At 40.1% G+C, this 19,115-nt stretch overlaps 2 protein-coding genes across 16 annotated transcripts in view; one reads left to right on the top strand and one right to left on the bottom strand.

The window, feature by feature from the left end:
• Positions 1-385: 385 nt before the first annotated feature.
• UBE2T (ubiquitin conjugating enzyme E2 T) lies at positions 386-8,700 on the bottom strand. Of its 4 annotated transcripts, none has more exons than XM_015070616.3 (8): positions 8,605-8,692; positions 6,800-6,957; positions 5,097-5,269; positions 4,458-4,527; positions 3,254-3,359; positions 3,037-3,135; positions 2,810-2,893; positions 386-754 (listed from the first exon to the last, which is right to left on the bottom strand). In XM_015070616.3, exons 3-8 carry the CDS (start codon positions 5,203-5,205, stop codon positions 629-631), a joined length of 594 nt encoding a protein of 197 aa, XP_014926102.2. In that variant the 5' UTR covers positions 5,206-5,269; positions 6,800-6,957; positions 8,605-8,692; the 3' UTR covers positions 386-628. The 4 variants fall into 4 exon arrangements, with proteins under 4 accessions (XP_014926102.2, XP_026930505.2, XP_014926179.2 ...); XM_027074704.2 differs by lacking the exon at positions 8,605-8,692 and adding an exon at positions 8,286-8,598; XM_015070693.3 differs by lacking the exon at positions 6,800-6,957 and having other exon boundaries at positions 8,605-8,700.
• A 5,039-nt stretch (positions 8,701-13,739) lies between these two features.
• PPP1R12B (protein phosphatase 1 regulatory subunit 12B) overlaps positions 13,740-19,115 on the top strand; it is a 216,657-nt gene continuing 211,281 nt past the window's right edge. For 10 of the 12 annotated variants that reach the window (XM_053209247.1, XM_027074710.2, XM_027074709.2 and 7 more), the window contains exon 1: positions 13,741-14,196. In XM_053209247.1, the coding sequence (XP_053065222.1) occupies positions 13,906-14,196 (291 nt within the window). In that variant the 5' untranslated portion in view covers positions 13,741-13,905. Of the gene's footprint in view, positions 14,197-19,115 lie in introns of all 12 variants that reach the window. The other 2 variants (XR_008293090.1, XM_027074712.2) reach the window with 1 other exon arrangement.

Here is a 19,115-nt window from a genome sequence, read left to right as displayed (position 1 = left end):
CTCAGAGCCTGGAGCTGCTTCGGATTCTGTGTCTCCCCCTCTCTCTACCCCTCCCCTGCTCAAGCTCTGTCTCTGTCTCTCTCAAAAATAAATAAACATTAAAAAAAAAAAAAAAACCCTTCTAAAGATAAAATAAAATAAAATAAAATAAAATAAAATAAAATAAAATAAAATAAAATAAAATCTGAAAACCCAGAATCCCTAAAGCTTAGTGGTAACTGAACTGTTTCCAATAGCTATTTTACATCTACGTCAAACATTCAGTGTCCTGAGTGATGTTGGAAAGTTGGCAAAATAAAAGAGAAAATTCCAAATATTTTAACATTCTTATTATATAGCTTTCTGGACAGTTTGCTCCCAGACACACATTCAGGATAAACACACATTCAACATTAAATGATTATTTATTTTTCAGGTTTAAAAGGTTTCAAAATACGTATGTACAAGCTAAATAAAACAAACTACCCTCACAGCATCTATGTAGAGAATATGTAAATACACAAGGTCTGTTTTAGACGATACAAAAAATGATAATGTCAACAAATACAAAGACAAACAGTCAAGAAAGGTAAGCAAATTAGAGCATTTAGCAAAGAATATATTAACTAAGATAGACCAGGACGAACCCCTAAGCATCAGGGCAAAATTTCTTTTCTGTGCCTCCCAGCTGCCTGGCTTTCCTTTTCTCTGTTGTGCTGCATACTTCTGAGTCACCAGCCTCTGGCAGATCACCAGGCATCTCCTCCTTATCAGCCTAAAAAGGAGCAGATACAGTAAGATAGAAGGTTCACACTAAAACCAGGATGGAGAACAATGAAGTGCTGTAATATTATTTCCAAGTACTTCTTTGTTGCCTCTTGTATATAATTTTCCCTCCAAAAGCATCCTCCTCAATCTTTTGTATATTTTAAATTTTTGTTTCTTTTCATAAGTAACTGCTACTTAACTCAATCTGAAGGATGTTATAACTCAGCAAGAAACAGAACGTGCAAATCTTTGTTTTCCTACAATTTGTATTGTTAAAGGAGGAAGTTCTATCAATTTAAATCAGGGAAATTTTCCTTCTTCCATGAATGGTCCCATAAGAAATGTTAATTTTCCCCTCCCTCCTCTACCTCTCTCACTCCTTCCTGATTCCTGCAGTAGTCGCTTCTCAGCATTAAAAAAGAAAACTTTGAAAAAAGAATCTAAGTCATCTCTCATTTATCCATGCTACCCCCAAGAATATATATAAAAAAATTAACCCTTCAGTAAGTGGTGCTGGGAAAACTGGACAGCGACATGCAGAAGAATGAACCTGGACCACTTTCTTACACCATAAACAAAAATAAACTCAAAATGGATGAAAGACCTAAATGTAAGATAGGAAGCCATAAAATCCTCGAGGAGAAAGCAGGCAAAAACCTCTTTGATCTTGGCCACAGCAACTTCTTACTCAACAAGTCTCCGGAGGCAAGGGAAACAAAAACAAAAATGAACTACTCGGACCCCATCAAAATAAAAAGCTTCTGCATAGCGAAGGAAACAATCAGCAAAACTAAAAGACAACCTACAGAATGGGAGAACATATTTGCAAACGACATATCAGATAAAGGGTTAGTATCCAAAATCTACAAAGAACTTATCAAACTCAACACCCAAAAAAAAAATAAGCCAGTGAAGAAATGGGCAAAAGACATGAATAGACACTTCTCCAAAGAAGACATCCAGATGGCCAACTGACACATGAAAAAATGCTCAACATCACTCATTATCAGGGAAATACAAATCAAAACCACAATGAAATACCACCTTACACCTGTCAGAATGGCCAACATTAACAACTCAGGCAACAACAGATGTTGGCGAGGATGCAGAGAAAGAGGATCTCTTTTGCATTGTTGGTGGCAGTGCAAGCTGGTGCAACCACTCTGGAAAACAGTATGGAGGTTCCTCAAAAAACTAAAACTAGAACTACCCTATGACCCAGCAATTGCACTACTAGGTATTTATCCAAGGGATACAGATATGCTGTTTTGAAGGGACACATGCACCCCAGTGTTTATAGCAGCACTATCAACAAAAGCCAAAGTATGGAAAGAGCCCAAATGTCCATCAATGGATGAATGGATAAAGAAGATATGGTATACATATACAATGGAGTATTACTCGGCAATCAAAAAGAATGAAATCTTGCCATTTGCAACTATGTGGATGGAACTGGAGGGTATTATGCTAAGTGAAATTAGTCAGAGAAAGACAAATATCATATGACTTCACTCATATGAAGACTTTAAGAGACAAAACAGATGAACATAAGGGAAGAGAAACAAAAATAATATAAAAACAAGGAGGGGACAAAACAAGAGACTCATAAATATGGAGAACAGAGGGTTACTGGAGGGGGTGTCGGGGGGATGGGCTAAAGGGGTAAGGGGCACTAAGGAATCTACTCCTGAAATCATTGTTGCACTATATGCTAATTTGGATATAAATTTAAAAAAATTAAATTGAAAAGTGTGTGTGTATATATATATATATATATATATATATATATATATATATAAATAAAATTAACCAGATGCTGCCTGCCCTCTAGTGTTATCAATAGATGACAACTATTAAGGAAAAATGTACTTTTTGTTTGAACTACTAGGCTGTTTTGCTGAATAAGTATTTAGAAAGTTGCAATAGGAGAAAAAGATCAATTAGCTACTCTAGAGTACAGTACAAACTTAGCAAAGTTCATAAACATGTATACATTTATAAACAGATACACTTTTAATGGGCTAACAACAGGAGCAAAATCAGAACTGTACAATCATCATACCTTCTCTTTCTGTCTTGCATGCTTCTCTGTCCACTGCCTGGCATTCTTGAGGAAGACTGGCTTATTATATTTAAATTCGGAGGACTGAGACAAAATCAAAGAAGAGTCAGTGGAAAGAAAAATGATTTGTAGTGGTTCAGCTGCAGCTGCCACAGCTATCCTCACAAATGAAGTCGGAGGTATAAAGAAAGTAGGATATGGGCCGCAGAGGAAAAGAAGATACTTACTATGTCTGCCATGAGTGGGTCATCAGGGTTGGGTTTGGACATGAGCAACTGAATAGAAGTCAACACGGTTGCAATGTTGAGAGATGGTCTCCAGGCACCCTATACACAGACAAATAGGCAGATACTTGTGTATTACTAAAAATGTTATACTCTAATTCAAGTTATATAGAGGAGAACCACAGACGGCTATACAGTCCACCCTTTACCCAGCACTCACTTTTGGTGGCAATTTGAGAACATCTAGACAAATCCGTCCAGCAGAATCAATGTTTGGATGATAGATTGGAGTAAGAAATCGGATCTGAGGGGGTTCAAATGGATACCTTTGAAAGCATAGGACAATAGAGAATTTTTATTAAAATATTGCTTCTTAATGTATTATAAAGTTTCCTGATGACTAATCAGGAAGACAGCCTTTGACAGGCAAAACTTTTCTCTCCTCAAATTTTTATTATGAAAACTTACAAAAGTTGAAATAATAGCATTAAAAACACTCATATAGCCACCACCTAGATCAAGCCACTTCACCCTCTAAATACTTCATCATGTGTCTCCCAAGAATAAGGTCATTCTCCTATATAACTGCAGTGCTACCAGTATACCTATGAAAAAATTAAAAATTTATTCTCCAATATCATCTACTATTCAGATATCCTCAATTGCTCCCCAGTCTTTTTTTTTTTTTTTTACATATGGTTTTTTTAAAAACAGGATGCAATTAAGATTTATACATTGCCATTTGGTTATTATGCCTTTTTACTGAGACACAAACCTTGGAAAATTCCCAGTCTATTTTCAGAACTGATCTATCACATGACTATTACGCAACTTCTCTCAGGACTTTAACAAGTTTGGCCAGGATCTGACCTAGTGAATAGACGTCTACATAACGGACATTCATTTCTTTCCTTCCTCATTCTGCACAAATCTGCAACTGCAACTCACACGATGAGAACCTTGAAGGAGATCTGAATTAAAAGGGGCCTTAACACAGAAACAGAAAGTAGAATGGTGGTTGCCAGGTGCAGGGGGAAGAGAGGACTGGCAAGTTACTGATGAATGGGTATGAAGTTTCAGTCTGGGAAAATGACAAAGTTCTGGAGATGAAGAATGGTGATAGGTGCATAACAACGTGAATGTATTTAATGCCACCGTACCAAACACTTAAAAGTGGTTTAAATGATCAATTTTATGTTACATACATTTCAGCACAATGAAAAAAAGAGGGGCCTTATATGTGATCTAACCCATTTTTAGAGAAGGAATTTGAACTCCGGAGAGATAACTTGCCCAAGGTCACATTAAATCCTAAGACTAGGATTAAAACCTAGGACCTTTAACTCCTACATTTAACACTCTACTACATTACTCTATCTTCCAATAACTGTGCTTAGTAAGTTTAGAATCTAATTCATACTAACCTCTCAGGAATGATAACTTCCAGCTTGAAAACACCTTTTTCATAAGGTGTGTCAGCCGCACCTAATATTTCTTAAAAGAAAAAAACCTAGTTAAAAGGTAATTGGATGATTCAAATGACCACACCATACAGACCTAATAAAATTGACGGTCCTAAAGAAAAGCTAGGTCTAGGACAGTAATTCTCTTTCAGGGCTTTAATAAGCTCGCATGCAAGACACCAATGTACCCATGTACTTTGTTTCATGGCGTCAAACAAAGGAGAGATGGAAGATCAAAACAGAAGTTGGACAATACTGACCATAGATCAAATACAAGCTGCAGATTTGTTTTGTATGGACTGCAGTATTCTAATCATTTATGTTTCCTGTCTGGCCTCACAGATATTTGAGATGGTGACCTTTGGTCTAAACACTGCTTCAGAGCTGGTGCCCAAATCCTGGCTACAAGTCAGCAAAAGGTGTAATAAAAGACCAAAGAAGCAATGTCAAGCAAATCTTTTTATACATGTAAACAAATTAGGGTTAGAAAGGTGGCAGGGCACTTTGACCTTGCCATTGGTCTCTACTTTAGAGTATACAAATGTTCAGATTTCAGCACAATCTCCAGTAGGGTCATCATAGGCAACACATGATACGTACGAGCTCGCAGATCATCCATTTGGTCCTTATCTTGCCAGCAAGTGATGCCCGGGGGTGGCTCTGTTGCTAACAACTTCAGCTCCCTCTTCAGACGGGAAGCTCTCTGCATGGTCCCCAGGCAGAAGGAACCACACACAGTTCACTGCACCACCCTAGGAGCTGGCTGGGATTCACTAGGGAGAAAAGGGGCAACCATGAAATAGTCAGCAATAGTGACTGGGGTTTTTAGCACATGGCTTCAATATAGTAAAAAACAAATTCTTCATATCAATCCCCATTCTGAGAAGGGAATCTACGCTTTTTCTATTTCCTTCTTGTTATCTATTCAAGCAAGTAAATTTTAAAAATAAAGTGTAAATAATGAAAAAAGTTCTACAAACAACAAACAACACTCCAAGTTTTCAATTAATGTCTGTTTCCGTTGACAAATTATAAACTCATGAGGTAGAGCCTGGGTCTAATTTTACCCCCCACCGCCCCCTCAGCATGCCTGGCATAGAAAAGGATTGACAAATATTAGCTGCGGGAGGAAGTCCATATAAGCTTTGTGAGGAAAGCAAGGAATGAATGATATGGAGGTAGTCTCACTCTGAGATATTTACAAGCAAAGGCTTAAATGTCTGTTTTCTCCATGTACCTTGGATTCCACATTCTTCCAGTTCTTTAGTATTTCCAACCTCCTTCCCATCAACATTCACATATGCTCAAAATCTCTCTCACCTAAAACAAACACCCACATCCACACCCACTCAACACCCTTCCTAACTCTACTTCTCCCTTTAGCTACTATTCAAAGGACACGGATCTTTTGATGTTACATATACCAGTTACATATACCATCTGCCAGTTTGTCTTTTGACAAACTTTTGATGTCTTCGAACCGACGCACAACTATGAACTCTAACATAATCAATTTTAAAACCTTTTCCTTTACACGGATACTTTTGTGTATTAAAATTTTCCCTACCCCCAAACTTAGCTATTTGTCTACATATTCTTCTAAATGTGTTATGATTTAAGTCTTTAATCCAGTGGGAATCACTTTTTCGGTATACTGTCAGGTAGAGGCCCAATTTTGGATTTCTTCCTCCATATGAATAACCAATTGTCTTAGTCCCTTTTATTGGAAAGTCCATCCTTTCCCTGCTGATATGGTCATAAATTAAATTTCCATATATGGGTAGATCTGTTTTGGGATTCTTCAATTTGTTCCACTGGTCAATTGGATTATCTTTGAGCCAATACCTATTTTAATTACTATAACTTATTAATAGGACTTGATATATATAAGTTGAGTTCCTCCACCTTGTTCTTTTTTTTCAGGAATGTCTTGATTACTCTTGATCCTCTGCTCTTCCATATGAAGTTTTAGAATTACCTCATAAAAGTCCACAAATACATACACCTCAGGATCTGGTTCTCAGTTTTATAAACTAAAAACTCAACTTGGCAGTAAACCTAGATTTAGTAGGGCTTAGATGTACTAATTTGTTCCAGGCTCACTCACAAAGGCTTAAACATTAAAAGGTCAATTAATTAATTTGTACAACTACAGTAAAATCTTTAATTTTAATCCCACACAGTCTCTCAAGTTATTTCTACTTGGAAAACTAATTATAATCAGAAGATTACCTGGTGGGCACAGATTGTAAGCTGAATGGTTGTTATTTATGATAATCATAAATTTAGATTGAGGCACCTACCTCAATCACAGGGATGTTTAAAGGAGAGTAAATTTGTGTATTGGTTAGGTAAAGACACTCTCCTGCACTGTGTTGCAGATAAATTGGTCCTTTGGGTCTTTCTTTTCTAATCTTCAGGTTTGCTGCTCCTCCACAATTAACAAACTCTTCCGGAAATACTTAAATAAGATTAATAATTTTACAAGTGAATTAAATCGTTAAATATAATTATACTACAACAACCTTTCATATAAACTATTCTTTAAAAATTTTTGTTTTTATTTGAGAGAGAGAGAGAGAGAGAGAGAAAGAGAGAGAGACAAGGAGAGGGAGAGAGGGCAAGGTGGGGAGGGCAGAGAGAGAGAAGGAGACACAGAATCTGAAGCAGGCGCTTAAACGACTGAGCAACCCAGGTGCCCCTAAATTATTCCTTAAAGTACTTCCAAATTTCCTTAGCCACACCCATTACGAATATCATCTTTTGCTCGGAGCCTGGAGCCTGCTTCAGATTCTTTGTCTCCCTCTCTCTCTGCCCCTCCCCTGCTCATGCTCTGTCTCTCTCTGTCTCAAAAATAAATAAAAACATTAAAAAAAAAACTATTATAAGAGTATCGTCTTTTGGAGGCAGTTATTTTACTAGATAATTAACCTCACCTTTCATATACAGATCCTTACTACTTTTCTCAGTGAGCAGATACTGAGAAAGCAAGGACAGTAAGAATCCACAAGTAACAGAGTGTAGTTTTATATGAAATGAGAACCCAGGGGAAAGGCATGGTAAAGGGATTAGAATACGGTGAGAACAAGCCAGACAATTTCTCTAAAGAAATTTCTCTGGTTGCTTCAACCAGACCCCAGTCTCACGATATTAACACAAATTGGTGTATGGCACTCCTTGGCTCAAAAGCCATTAATTACTGACTATTTTCTGGGCACAAAGATTCTTTACAATCAAACCCCAACGCCTATTTCCAACTTCATTTCCAGTAACTACTCTCCACAAACTTGTGCTTCAGCCACAGCGACTTCTTGCTGCCCACAAGGGTCTCATTCTTTCATACCTACAGACATATACACATTAAATGATCACTTCTTGCCCTTCTCTAATAATGCATCCCAATCCTCTACTCCTTTCAAAGGTCACCCTCTCTGCTTCCACACCAACTTGCATCGTGAGTGGTAATTCATCTCTGACAGCCTCTCCTCCTAAGGGCAAAATGCCTTGAGGGCAGGTCTAGTCTATCTATGTAAGTTTTTTTCCTTTCTTTTAAAAAATTTTTTGAATCAGGGGCTCCCGGGGGGCTCAGTCGGTTAAGCGCCCGACTTCGGCTCAGGGCAACATCTCCCAGTTCGTGGGTTCGAGCCCCGCATCGGGCTCTATGCTGACAGCTCGGAGCCTGGAGCCTGCGACGATTCTGTGTCTCCCTCGCTCTCTCTCTCCCTCTCAAAAATAAACAAACATTAAAAGAAATTAAAAAAAATTTTTTTTTTAATCAACAATGCCTACCAGTATGCAGCCCTGTAATAAGTTTCAGTAGCTAATGAAGGAAACGTGAACTTTGGACCAGATGGTGAAGAAGGCAGAACCGCCTGTGCGTGGCCCCGAGGCATACTTCTCCCAGGGACACACTTCCTGCTGCGCTCGGGGAGCTCGGGCCACCAAAGGGCTGCAGAGATTCTACAAAGCCTCCGCTTTTCCCAGCTTCTCCCTTCCGAAGAGTGGAAACTCCATCAGGCAGAAACAGGACTCCTTTCCACCTAGCACCGCAGGGACCAACGCTGGCATGCGTCTTCACCACCTCGCAACCAGAAAACTCCCCTCTTACCTGGGCGAACTCAACTCGCAACACCGCAGCGCTCAGAGCAGCTGCTCCCCGCCCCTGCGCAAGCCCAGAAGTTCGGTGCGGCTCCGCCTCCCTCCCCTAGGGGCTTGCGATTGGCCCGCAGCAATGCCCGGGGGAGGAGCGCAGCGCCCTATTGGCTAGCGCTCTGACCTGACTTCCGCTCGCGCCGCTTTCAAATCGGAGCGCGCTTCCGACGCCACCCGTCCATTCTTACGCGGAGCTGGCGTTCAGGGCTGAGACGCTCGTAGGTTCTGCCCGGCTGCACCAACTGGTGTGGCCCGTGCGGTGACAAGTTCTGTTATGAAGTCAGCTCTCTCTGTCAGAGCAGGCAAGAAGTTGGAAATCGCCTCATAGGAGGAACAATGAAGGGAACCGGAAATATTTGAACTGGAGAAGGGAATGCGTGAGACGTCTCTTCATTTAAGTATTCTTTCACATGGAAAATTCTGCTTCAGAGGACACATCAAAGACCAATGGATGAAAGCTAAAGCGATGCAGAATTTAGCTCAATGAAGCACTGTAGCAATTAGAACCTTGAAGAACAGAACAGGTAAACATGAGAGGTAGTGAATTCCTTCATCACTGGAAGCGTTCAAGTGGAAGTTAATTAGGGTAGTCCACAATGGTGTTAAGTAGCACGTGGTTCCGGGAGCCCACTGCCTGGTATGTTACCTCTACCCTGGAGACCCACATGTTCACTAGCTCTGTGTCCATGGTTCTACCCTGGGGATCCCCACGTTGATTTTAAGAATGAATCAACTAAAGTAGCTTATGAATTACAAACATAAGGAGTCTTAGGACTGTTCAACCTATTTTCCAGTTCACTACTGGGGTTTTGCATTTATTGCTAGTATTTCCTCATTGTAATGAAGTGTTTTCTAGAGTTGGCTGCTTATGTTACTGCTGATTTTTTTTTTTAATCCCTTCAGTGTCTATTTTCTTCCTACCCCAACTGTAATTGAATCTCAATTACAGTTATATCTTCAGAATTGAAATGGATTACTTCCTCGGAAGAGAAATGAGTCTTAAACATCTTTTTTCTTTTTATTTATTTTGAAAGAAAGAGAGAATCCCAAGCAGGCCCCGTCTGAGAAATGAGTCTTAAAAATGTCTCTTAAAGGGGCATCTGGGTGTCTCAGTTGGTTGAGCAACTGACTCCTGATTTCTACTCAGGTTATGATCCCGGGATCATGGGATCCAGCCCTTCATTGGGCTCCGTGTGGAGCCTGCTTGGGATTCTCTCTCTCGCTCCCTCTGCCCCTCTTCCCCTCTCTTGCACTGGCTCTCTCTCTCTCTCACTCTCTCTCAAAGAAAAAATAAAATATTAAAGACATCTCTTAGAAAAAGCAGGAACTGTGTTGAGTCTGGTGGAAAGGAGAGATAGTATCATAAAGCAAGCGAATGCCAAAAATTTTGGCAACCAAATTGAAAGGATTGAATAAAAGAAAAAAGGTAAAGAGAACTCCAGGGGCTAAATGTACAGTTTCCATTTGTCCACCAGAGGGAGGTATGTCAACTGGTGAGAATAGAGGCCAGGCTGAAAAATTTTTGTTAACCGTATACAGGTGTTATTGCTTTTATAAAGGAAGTATTCTAATATTATGATTTATTTTTTAAGTGTATTGTGGGAAATTACTTAACAAAAATTTCTTCACACAAGAATATATATGCATCATAGCTAGTTCCCTTAATACATTTAAAAGCAAAAACATATTTGTGATTATTTGTCAGTGTTTACTCATTTGAATATAAAATATATTTTCTTTAATATGGAGTATTTTTGTTAGTAAATCTAAACTATCAGGTTTGTTTAATGGACCGATGATATAAATTTATTCTCAGAAATTCCTGGTTGGGGGAAGATGTTTCAGAAAAACTTCCATGATTTTAATTTTGAAAAACTTTTTTGAGCCATTATACACAGATTAATTTTGTTTTATTTTTTGTGGCATGGCTTTTTTTTTTTTTGCCTGAGCCAGTTAAATTAATTGGTTTATAATACTTATTACTGCTTTTTGTAATCACATAGCTGAAGATACATTCCTCTCCTTCCAGGTAGGTATGCACTTAAATTATCCAAGGAACTTAGTTACTTATATTTTTCTTTACAATCTCCAAAGAAGGCATTACACTCTAATGGCCTCAGGATAACAAAAGCAAATAAAATAGATATAGTAAGGTAGTATTTCCTGGAACTTCCTACTGTTGAGACTGAATTCTTCCTGTTGAAATTTAAGTGTACCTCTTAGGAATGAAAGGATTTAACTTGGACTTGCTCAATTTTAGCGTATTTATACAACTAGCACCAGATGTGTCTTCTTCCCTGATTCTGAATGTGAAAATAATACAGCCAAAAGAAATGTAACATTATTGATCTCTGAAAATTTTACCCCAGTTAAAAAATTCTTATTAGAAAACCATTAGGTCAGTAAAATATACAGTTCAATAATACATGCTTTTTTTGAGGAGCCATTGTGTATCAGGAACATAATATTAAGATAGTATACATGGATTGCTGCCCAGAGATTTGTCTGAGATTTCAGCAATTTGTGTTATGCCAAAACCTTGCCCCTCTCTACTTTTTGGCTTCTATCTAGATTGGCAGAGTTTAGTTAATGATGGTTTCTTGAAGAAGGTTAAGCATCTAGCTGGATATTCTTTCCTATCTGATATAATATCTGTATTTCTTTTATCCTATAGGGAGAGTTCTGTTTGAGAGCTTGTGGGAAATGTTAATTATCAGCAAGAGGCTGAGTTGTAATAAGAGGTTTAATGTTGACAAGTTACAAAATGAATCTCATACAGAATATTTAAAAAAAAATTTTTTTTTAACGTTTATTTATTTTTGAGACAGAGAGAGACAGAGCATGAATGGGGGAGGGGCAGAGAGAGAGGGAGACACAGAATCGGGAGCAGGCTCCAGGCTTGGAGCCATCAGCCCAGAGCCCGACGCGGGGCTCGAACTCACGGACAGCGAGATCGTGACCTGAGCTGAAGTCGGACGCTCAACCGACTGAGCCACCCAGGCACCCCTCATACAGAATATTTTTAACTGCAGTAGATGAAGAGGGGTGACAAGTTCTACAGTGAGTATAAATTATTGCGCAGTAGTAAGGAAAACAAGGCTATATAAAGTATAAATGATTACATCTTAACTATTTTATTTTTATTTTTTGTTTAATTTTTTTAATGTTTATTTATTTTTGAGAGAGAGAGAGAGAGGGAGACACAGAATCCCAAGCAGGTTCCAGGTTCCAAGCTGTCAGCACAGAGCCCAATGAGCCACCCAGGCACCCTTTTTTTAAAAGTTTATTTATTTATCCTGAGAGACAGACAGACAGAGAGAGAGAGAGAGAGAGAGAGAAAGAACATGCACACAAGTGGGGGAGGGGCAGAAAAAGAGAGAGGGGTACAGAGAGGATCCCAAGCAGGCTTTGCACGTGTGCAGAGATTGATGTGGGGCTCAAACTCATGAATGGTGAGATCATGACCTGAGCTGAAGTCACATGCTTAACCGACTGAACCACCCAGGCACCCCTTTATTTATTTATTAGTTTATTTTGAGAGAGAGAGAGCACATGCACACGAGAGCAAGTGGGGGAGGGACAGAGAGGGAGAGGGAGAGAGAGAACCCCAAGCAAGCTCCATGCTCAGCACAGAGGGGCTGATCTTACAAATCATGATTTCATGACGTGAGCCTAGATCAAGAGTCAGGCACTTAACTGATTGAGCCACCCAGATGCCCCTTGATAATTTAATGCATATTGTTATTCACCATTCACAAAGATGCCGTAGTAGGACAATATTTATAAAGTATTCAAGAATATCTAATTAAAGCCTATTGTGGATACACATGGTATTCTAAAACATAATATTTTGCATTTGCATGTCATTGTTCATTTAATTCTCAATTCATCTCAGGGGAAGTTGAGGCAACCACAAATGTTCACAATGGAATATAATAAAGTTTCCCTTTACAATGACCTAATCACTTGTAATAATTTTTAATGAAAAATTTTATATATACAGAAGACTATTTGAAAACATACAGAACCTAATAATTGTATATGTTCTCTTTCATTATGGACACCACATTTAATTATATTTTGTCCATGGCCTTAGCCCTGGTATAGGTATTAAATCAGGCTTACAGGTTTTATAACCAAGTTTACTGTGAATATGAAAATGTCCTGTTTGCAGCCTTGGGAATTTAGTATGCCCCATAGTTGTCGTTTTGTAACTTTGTGGGGGGTGGGGTTAGAAATCATGAAAGTCAAGGTATCCACTCTGTCTCTTAAGAATTTAAGACCCAGGATAAGGGTAGAAGAGGAGGAGGGAGAAAGAAGGGAAGTTAATATTTATTGTGAGCATAAATGTGCCAAGTATATTACTAGGTATCCTTGAATGTATTATTTGATCCACAGGACTATTCTGTGAGGTGTTACTATTCCCACTTTACAAATAAGGAAACAGGCTCAGAGAAATCAAGTAACTTGTTTAGAGAAGTCAATTCAATTTGAATTGAAAGCTTATATTCTTTCCGCTATCCTGGGATGCATCCTTTCCTGGATCTTTTTAGGGCCTAAAATATAAGTGTCTCATTCAAAGAATTGATGTATAATATGTACCACTGTATATGTATCTATGCTCCTCCTCCCCATGCACCTTTAGGTTTACTGTGATTAATACGTATTAACGTATTATACGTTATAATGTAAATAAAACTCTAAATTTAGAACCACGGCATAGATTTGAGTCTTTCGGGTACTTTATGTCTAGTTTTCCCCAACAGAAAATAGGAATAATTACTGCCTCTTTTGCACTTCAAAGGACTGATGTGATAATTAGGGACCCAAGATTAGGCGGCAGTCACTACAAGAATAAACTACAATTCCCAAAATGCCCAAAGAGGCTGACGCCGGTCCGGGAAACAATTCCAGCTTTAGGGCAAAGGTGACCCCTCTGGCTAAGTAGGGAGAGGCTGTCATCGCCTCTTCAATGATGCATCCAGGGATTTGTAGTTCCCTCAAGGCCATGGCCTGCCCTCGGGGCCCGTCTCTTACTACAAGTCCCGTGATGACCCGAGGCGCGGGCAGCGCCTGCGTGTTGAAGCCGAGGGAGCGTGCGGGCGGTGCTAGTGGCGGGAGGAGTAAAGATGGCGGTGCGGGGGTCTCCGCCTTCTGCTCCCGGCTGAAGCGCTCTGAGGGAAGCGGCAGCGGCAACTGGGGCAGCAATAGCAATCCAGTGGTGGTAGTTTCAGCAGCGGCTGCTGAGGCCGAAGCAATGGCAGAATTGGAGCACCTAGGCGGGAAGCGGGCGGAGTCGGCGCGAATGCGGCGGGCTGAGCAGCTTCGGCGCTGGCGGGGCTCGCTGACAGAGCAGGAACCCGCGGAGCGACGAGGCACCGGGCGGCAGGCTCAGACTCGTCGCGGGAGCCCAAGAGTCCGCTTCGAGGACGGTGCTGTCTTCCTGGCCGCTTGCTCTAGCGGGGACACCGACGAGGTGAAAAAGCTTCTGGCAAGAGGTGCAGACATCGACACGGTCAACGTGGACGGTTTGACAGCCCTGCACCAGGTAACTCCTTTTTCGGCTTCATGGGCGTCCAGTCTCCTACCGATGAACCTGTGACCCCTGCGGGCGGCCCATGGAGAGAGTGTTAGTGTCACCGCCGAGCCCTCCTGCATGGTCCTTTGGGGCTAGTCGGTTTCATTCTTGGCCAGCTTCCTCCACTAATCAAGTCTTTTTCAGACTCCGGGGTCTCTACCTGAAGGAATAGTGTCACCCAGCTGCCTGGTCAGTGTTTGTATTTCCCTCCACCTACTTGAGTTGTCATGGTTACTGATGATTTGGTCTCCGGTGTTATCCCTATAGATTAGTCTTCTTCACTCGGTCTGGTTGGTGTGCCTGGACACCGCGGCACTCGTGAAAGCATAGTCAACGTCATTTGTCTGATGCCTTCTCAGAAAATTCAGTTTTCCGTTTGTGTGACCCTATGATAGAATATCTTCGATCACTCAGAGAGCAAAGCCCTGTATTGGGTTAAGGCAAGCAGATCTTCTGAAACCACACCTTGTTTTGCTGGTTTGTAATGATTCAGAAACAGTTTGTGTCTCCTACAGGCTCCTAGAACACCCCTGACCTCATTGTCGTAGGCGTCTTCTTAGGAGCATTACCTCCCTAAGAGCTCCCTATGGAGAACCAACCTACTGAATCACTTATGTTTGTTTGATACTTGTGGAATAGCCTTTTTCCTTTCTTTTTGCTTAAAGCTTTCTATAGAAATCATTTGCCCTATCTGTAGCTATAGTACATGGATTGCGGATAACTTAACAATGCTGTGCTTAGTAATGACACTTTTACTTGTCTCATCTTATGCAACAATTTTCTTACTTATGCAGTAACCTTCAATATATACTGATTGTCAGAACTAACTCCACTCTCCCTTCCCAAATGGAACTTCATCAGTTACTTCGGTGAGCTGAGAGCTGGACACCCACTCTTAATCTTTCTTATTTCTCTTTTTCTGTTGTGTGTGCAAGGTCAACGTGTTGGCATGAGAACCCACTTCTAAATAATAATTCCGTTTTGCGTCTTACCACTTCACTGAATGTATCAGCCAATAGCTTAAAATTATTCCTCACTGTGTTTGCAACCCTTCTCTCTCAGATGGAGGAAACTTCTTTTCATCCTATTTGTATCTGTTTTATTTTCCTGCTATAACAGTGCCCCACCTAAGGTAGCAACCAACATTTGTGTGGTCCTTTGCTCTTTAAAAATTCTTTCATATGTCTCTCCCCTATATGAATCTCAGCAGTGATTCTTGAAGTAAGTGTGGCAAGTAGTGTTGTAATTCCCATTTTACAGATGAGGAATCTGAAGCTCAGAAAATTGTTACTTGTGCAAGATTAGGAAGGAGAGAAGTTGCCCTCAGGCATGGATTTTTCAGACTTAAATTCCAGAGCTTTATATATCACCTAATAAGAAGCTGAATATAAATAAGATATATGCTAAGAGGACCATATTCATTATTTTAAGTTTCCGAACTCTTTGAGAAGGTGAATTTTTATTTAGGAGATTGAGATCTAGATTCTGGAAGGAACCATTTCATGGGTTTATAGATGATAGAGAAATAGAATCCAGTTTTCTGGTCCCTGTGTTCCTTTATTGAATCATGATTCTATCAAAGTATTTTTCTTAGTGTAACGCAGTAGCCCTGTTTCTTCTAAGATGACTCTGCTCTCTGAACCTGGTCCTTACGAAACACATTTTAATAATGCCCTGAGAAAAGCACCTACTTTGACGTCACTCTGGTAGGTCTCCTTCTCATACAAGGTGACCACTTTTCTGTTCCCTTCTCCTGAGGCTGACCTTGTTGGTGCCTTTTCTTCTATCTTAACCACCATCCCAGATTGTGAAGTACAACTTCTCTCACTTAGTATGCTCTTCACATTCAGTAATCCTTCGAAATAGGAGAGGAAGGAGATGACAGCTCTGAGTCGTGTTTGGTTCTGTTTTTTAAAACACCTGCATATGTAATATTGGCATTCCTCCCTGTTTACAGGGCTGGCAATGAGTTGAATTGTATAGGTTTACTCAATAATAGACAAATTCAGCTAAAGATTAAACTGCTCGAAGATTTGAGGCCGAATAAATCTTATGTTGAGAAACCATCTCTTTGTTTGAATCAAGACAAGGGGCCTTTATTGGCCCAGGAACTCTTTCTCAAGTTAGTTTCCATAGAGTGACAGTATGTTTCTCCATGATCTGAAGAACTCTTAAGGTATGAAAGGTTATATTCAAAATGTGAGACTGGAGCTGCCAGTAGCTGAACAACTGACTCTGTGACTGTCCTTCTGTGAAATGGAGAGTGGTACAATTATCTGAATTATTTAAAATATCCACCTGTTATATATGCACGACATGAATTATCAAGATAATTGCTTTCTTTCTCCCTTTTGTTTGGCCATGGCCTCTTGACCAACTGTGAATTACCATCTTGGCATGTTGGAAGAAACCCCCAGATGATACTGGTGGTTGACTTTTCTCCTTTCCCCACAAGGTCACAAGTAGATGATTTACACTTCAGGTTGTGGTGCCTTGATGCTACTTTTGACTTAGAGACCTTTCTTTCTTGGCAGCCTTTGCCAAGGCCACGAGGTGCTTGAGTCAATGATAAGCTCCAGGGGGCCTATTAATAATACTTGAAATAGACTGAGGTAAGAAATAGCTCAAAGGTTAGACCTTCTCTTATGAAAGTCTTGGGGACTGATACAGACTAACTAAGCTTGGGTGAATAAATTGTATATGTTCTTAGTATCCCAGGGCGACCAATGAAAAAGGCTTTAATCTGATCTGATAACCCTTGAAAGCATTTCTTTGCTCCCAGAGGAATTCCCATTTCATTTATTTATATACATTATACGGCATGAAGTGTGGGTTAATAATTTTGTGTGCAGTGGTACTTCTTGAAATTTATTTTTATTTCTTTATTTTGCAAGGTTGATTATTATCACCTATCTTTGTATCCTTAGTGTTATGATCTTGGGTGCTCTAAGTCTAGATATAAGCTCTTAAAACTGTATCTGCCATCTTGTTGGGCTGCTGTAAGAGACAGGTGCTTGTTTTCAGAAAGATTTTCTGGGATTTGTTAGAATGAATGCCTGCTTATTTCTTCAAAATATAGTTTATTGACTTATATCTGTGTTGGGTGTAGTGGATGCTAATGTCAGTCCACATAGAGATCAGAATGAGTCTATACTTGACTCAGAAACTCAGGTTGGTTTTGTAATGGTCTCAGAGTCCGAGTTTGGACCCTCAGGGTCATCCCAGACTGGAATTCAACTCCTAGTGTTTTCTGTTATTCTAGAGCTGCCCCAATCTGACCTGTAGCTTCAGGGAGATTAAAAATATCTACTTCTCAGGAAGAAAGGTGGAGATAGAAACAGATGAGAAGGGAAGGAGGAAAGGCAGAACAATTTATATTCAGAGTGAGACAGCGTTAAGCAGAAGAAGACTAAGATGATGATGTGTTCAGTTCAGTATAAATAGTATGTATGTGTGCCAATAGGTATGGTGAAATAAAACGTGTGTGTGTGTGTGTGTGTGTGTGTGTGTGTGTGTGTGTGTTTTAAAGTAATCTCGGGGCGCCTTGGTCGCTCAGTCAAGTGTCCGACTTCGGCTCAGGTCATGATCTCACAGTTCGTGGGTTTGAGCTCCTCATTGGACCCTGCACAGACCATGTGAAGCCTGCTTGGGATTTTCTCCCTCTTTCTGCCCCTCGCTCGCTCGAGCTCTCTCTTTCTCAAAATAAATAAATAAACTTTGAAAGAAAATAAAATAAGGGGTGCCTGGGTGGCTCAGTCAGGTAAGTGTCTGACTTTTGATTTAGGCTCAGGTCACCATCTCACAGTTCGTGAGGTTGAGCCACACATTGGGCTTTTTACTGACAGTGCCTGCTTGGGATTCTGTCTCTCACTCTCTCCTCCTATGCCATGTGCTTTCCCTCTCTCTCTTTCAAATAAATAAACAAAAAACAAAAAATAAATAAAATAATCTCTATGCTCAATGTGGGGCTTGAACCCATGACCTCAGGATCAAGGGTCACGTGCTGTATGGACTGACCCAGTCAGGTGTCCCTAAAACTTGTATTCTTAACCCTTTCTCTCTCTCTCTCTCTCTTTTTTTTTTACATTTATTTTTGAGAGACAGAGAGAGACAGAGCACCAGGGGGAGAGGGGCAAAGAGAGAAGGAGACATAGAATCCAAAGCACACTCCAGGCTCTGAGCTGTCAGCACAGGGCCTGACATGGGGTCGAACTCGTGAACCATGAGATCATGACCCGAGGCGAAGTTGGACGCTTAACTGACTGAGTCACCCAGCACCCTTTAACCGTTTCTCTTTTATTCCAAGTTTATTACTTATTTCGCTTATAGTTCCATCTGTGAAATGACTTTGCCTTACCCTACATATTGAATTTTGCTTAGTGTCAGGACCCAAGGCAATATGGGATTAAGGAAATCTTATTGGCTGCTTCATTATTGTGGATCTAGAATAGTCATCCTGAGTCATTTACTCTTCAGATTGGTTGATATGATGCATCAGGCTATGTTGGGCACCTGGCCCCTTGCCTTATGAGTATTAGTCCCAAGTTTCCATGCCATAGTGGACCTCAGAGCCAGATTTGAAAAATAGGATTATTTTTATGGTGGGGTATTTTTCCATTTTGTTTTGTTTTGGTTTGGTTTGAGTACAGATGTAAGTGACTTTTATTCGTTTCCTAGCCAAATTTTTGTTGCCCCGATCTCAAAATCCATCTTGTAGGGTAGCTATATGCTATCATTTGGGCTTATAGAGTCTTCTCTGTGGGTATTTTTAAACAGGTAAGCTGTCAGTGTGTGTAGTTTAAGCATAATTCTGCTAAAGGTAGAAGGTTGGACAGGTTTTGTTGGTAAATTAAAATTAGGTCATTGCTTGCTTATTTTTAAGTATTTTT

This window comes from Acinonyx jubatus, chromosome E4 (genome assembly GCF_027475565.1).
Source record: "Acinonyx jubatus isolate Ajub_Pintada_27869175 chromosome E4, VMU_Ajub_asm_v1.0, whole genome shotgun sequence".
Taxonomy (NCBI): domain Eukaryota; kingdom Metazoa; phylum Chordata; class Mammalia; order Carnivora; family Felidae; genus Acinonyx; species Acinonyx jubatus.
This window is presented reverse-complemented; position numbering and strand designations above follow the sequence as displayed.

Coding starts and splice junctions, on each gene's coding strand:
- UBE2T (XM_015070693.3), bottom strand. CDS start 5,205: ATGCAGAGAGCTTCCCGTCTGAAGAGGGAGCTGAAGTTGTTAGCAACA. Junction 4,528..5,096: donor AATGGATGATCTGCGAGCTC/GTACGTATCATG, acceptor TTTTCTTTTAAG/AAATATTAGGTGCGGCTGAC. Junction 3,136..3,253: donor TTCTCAAATTGCCACCAAAA/GTGAGTGCTGGG, acceptor GTCTGTGTATAG/GGTGCCTGGAGACCATCTCT.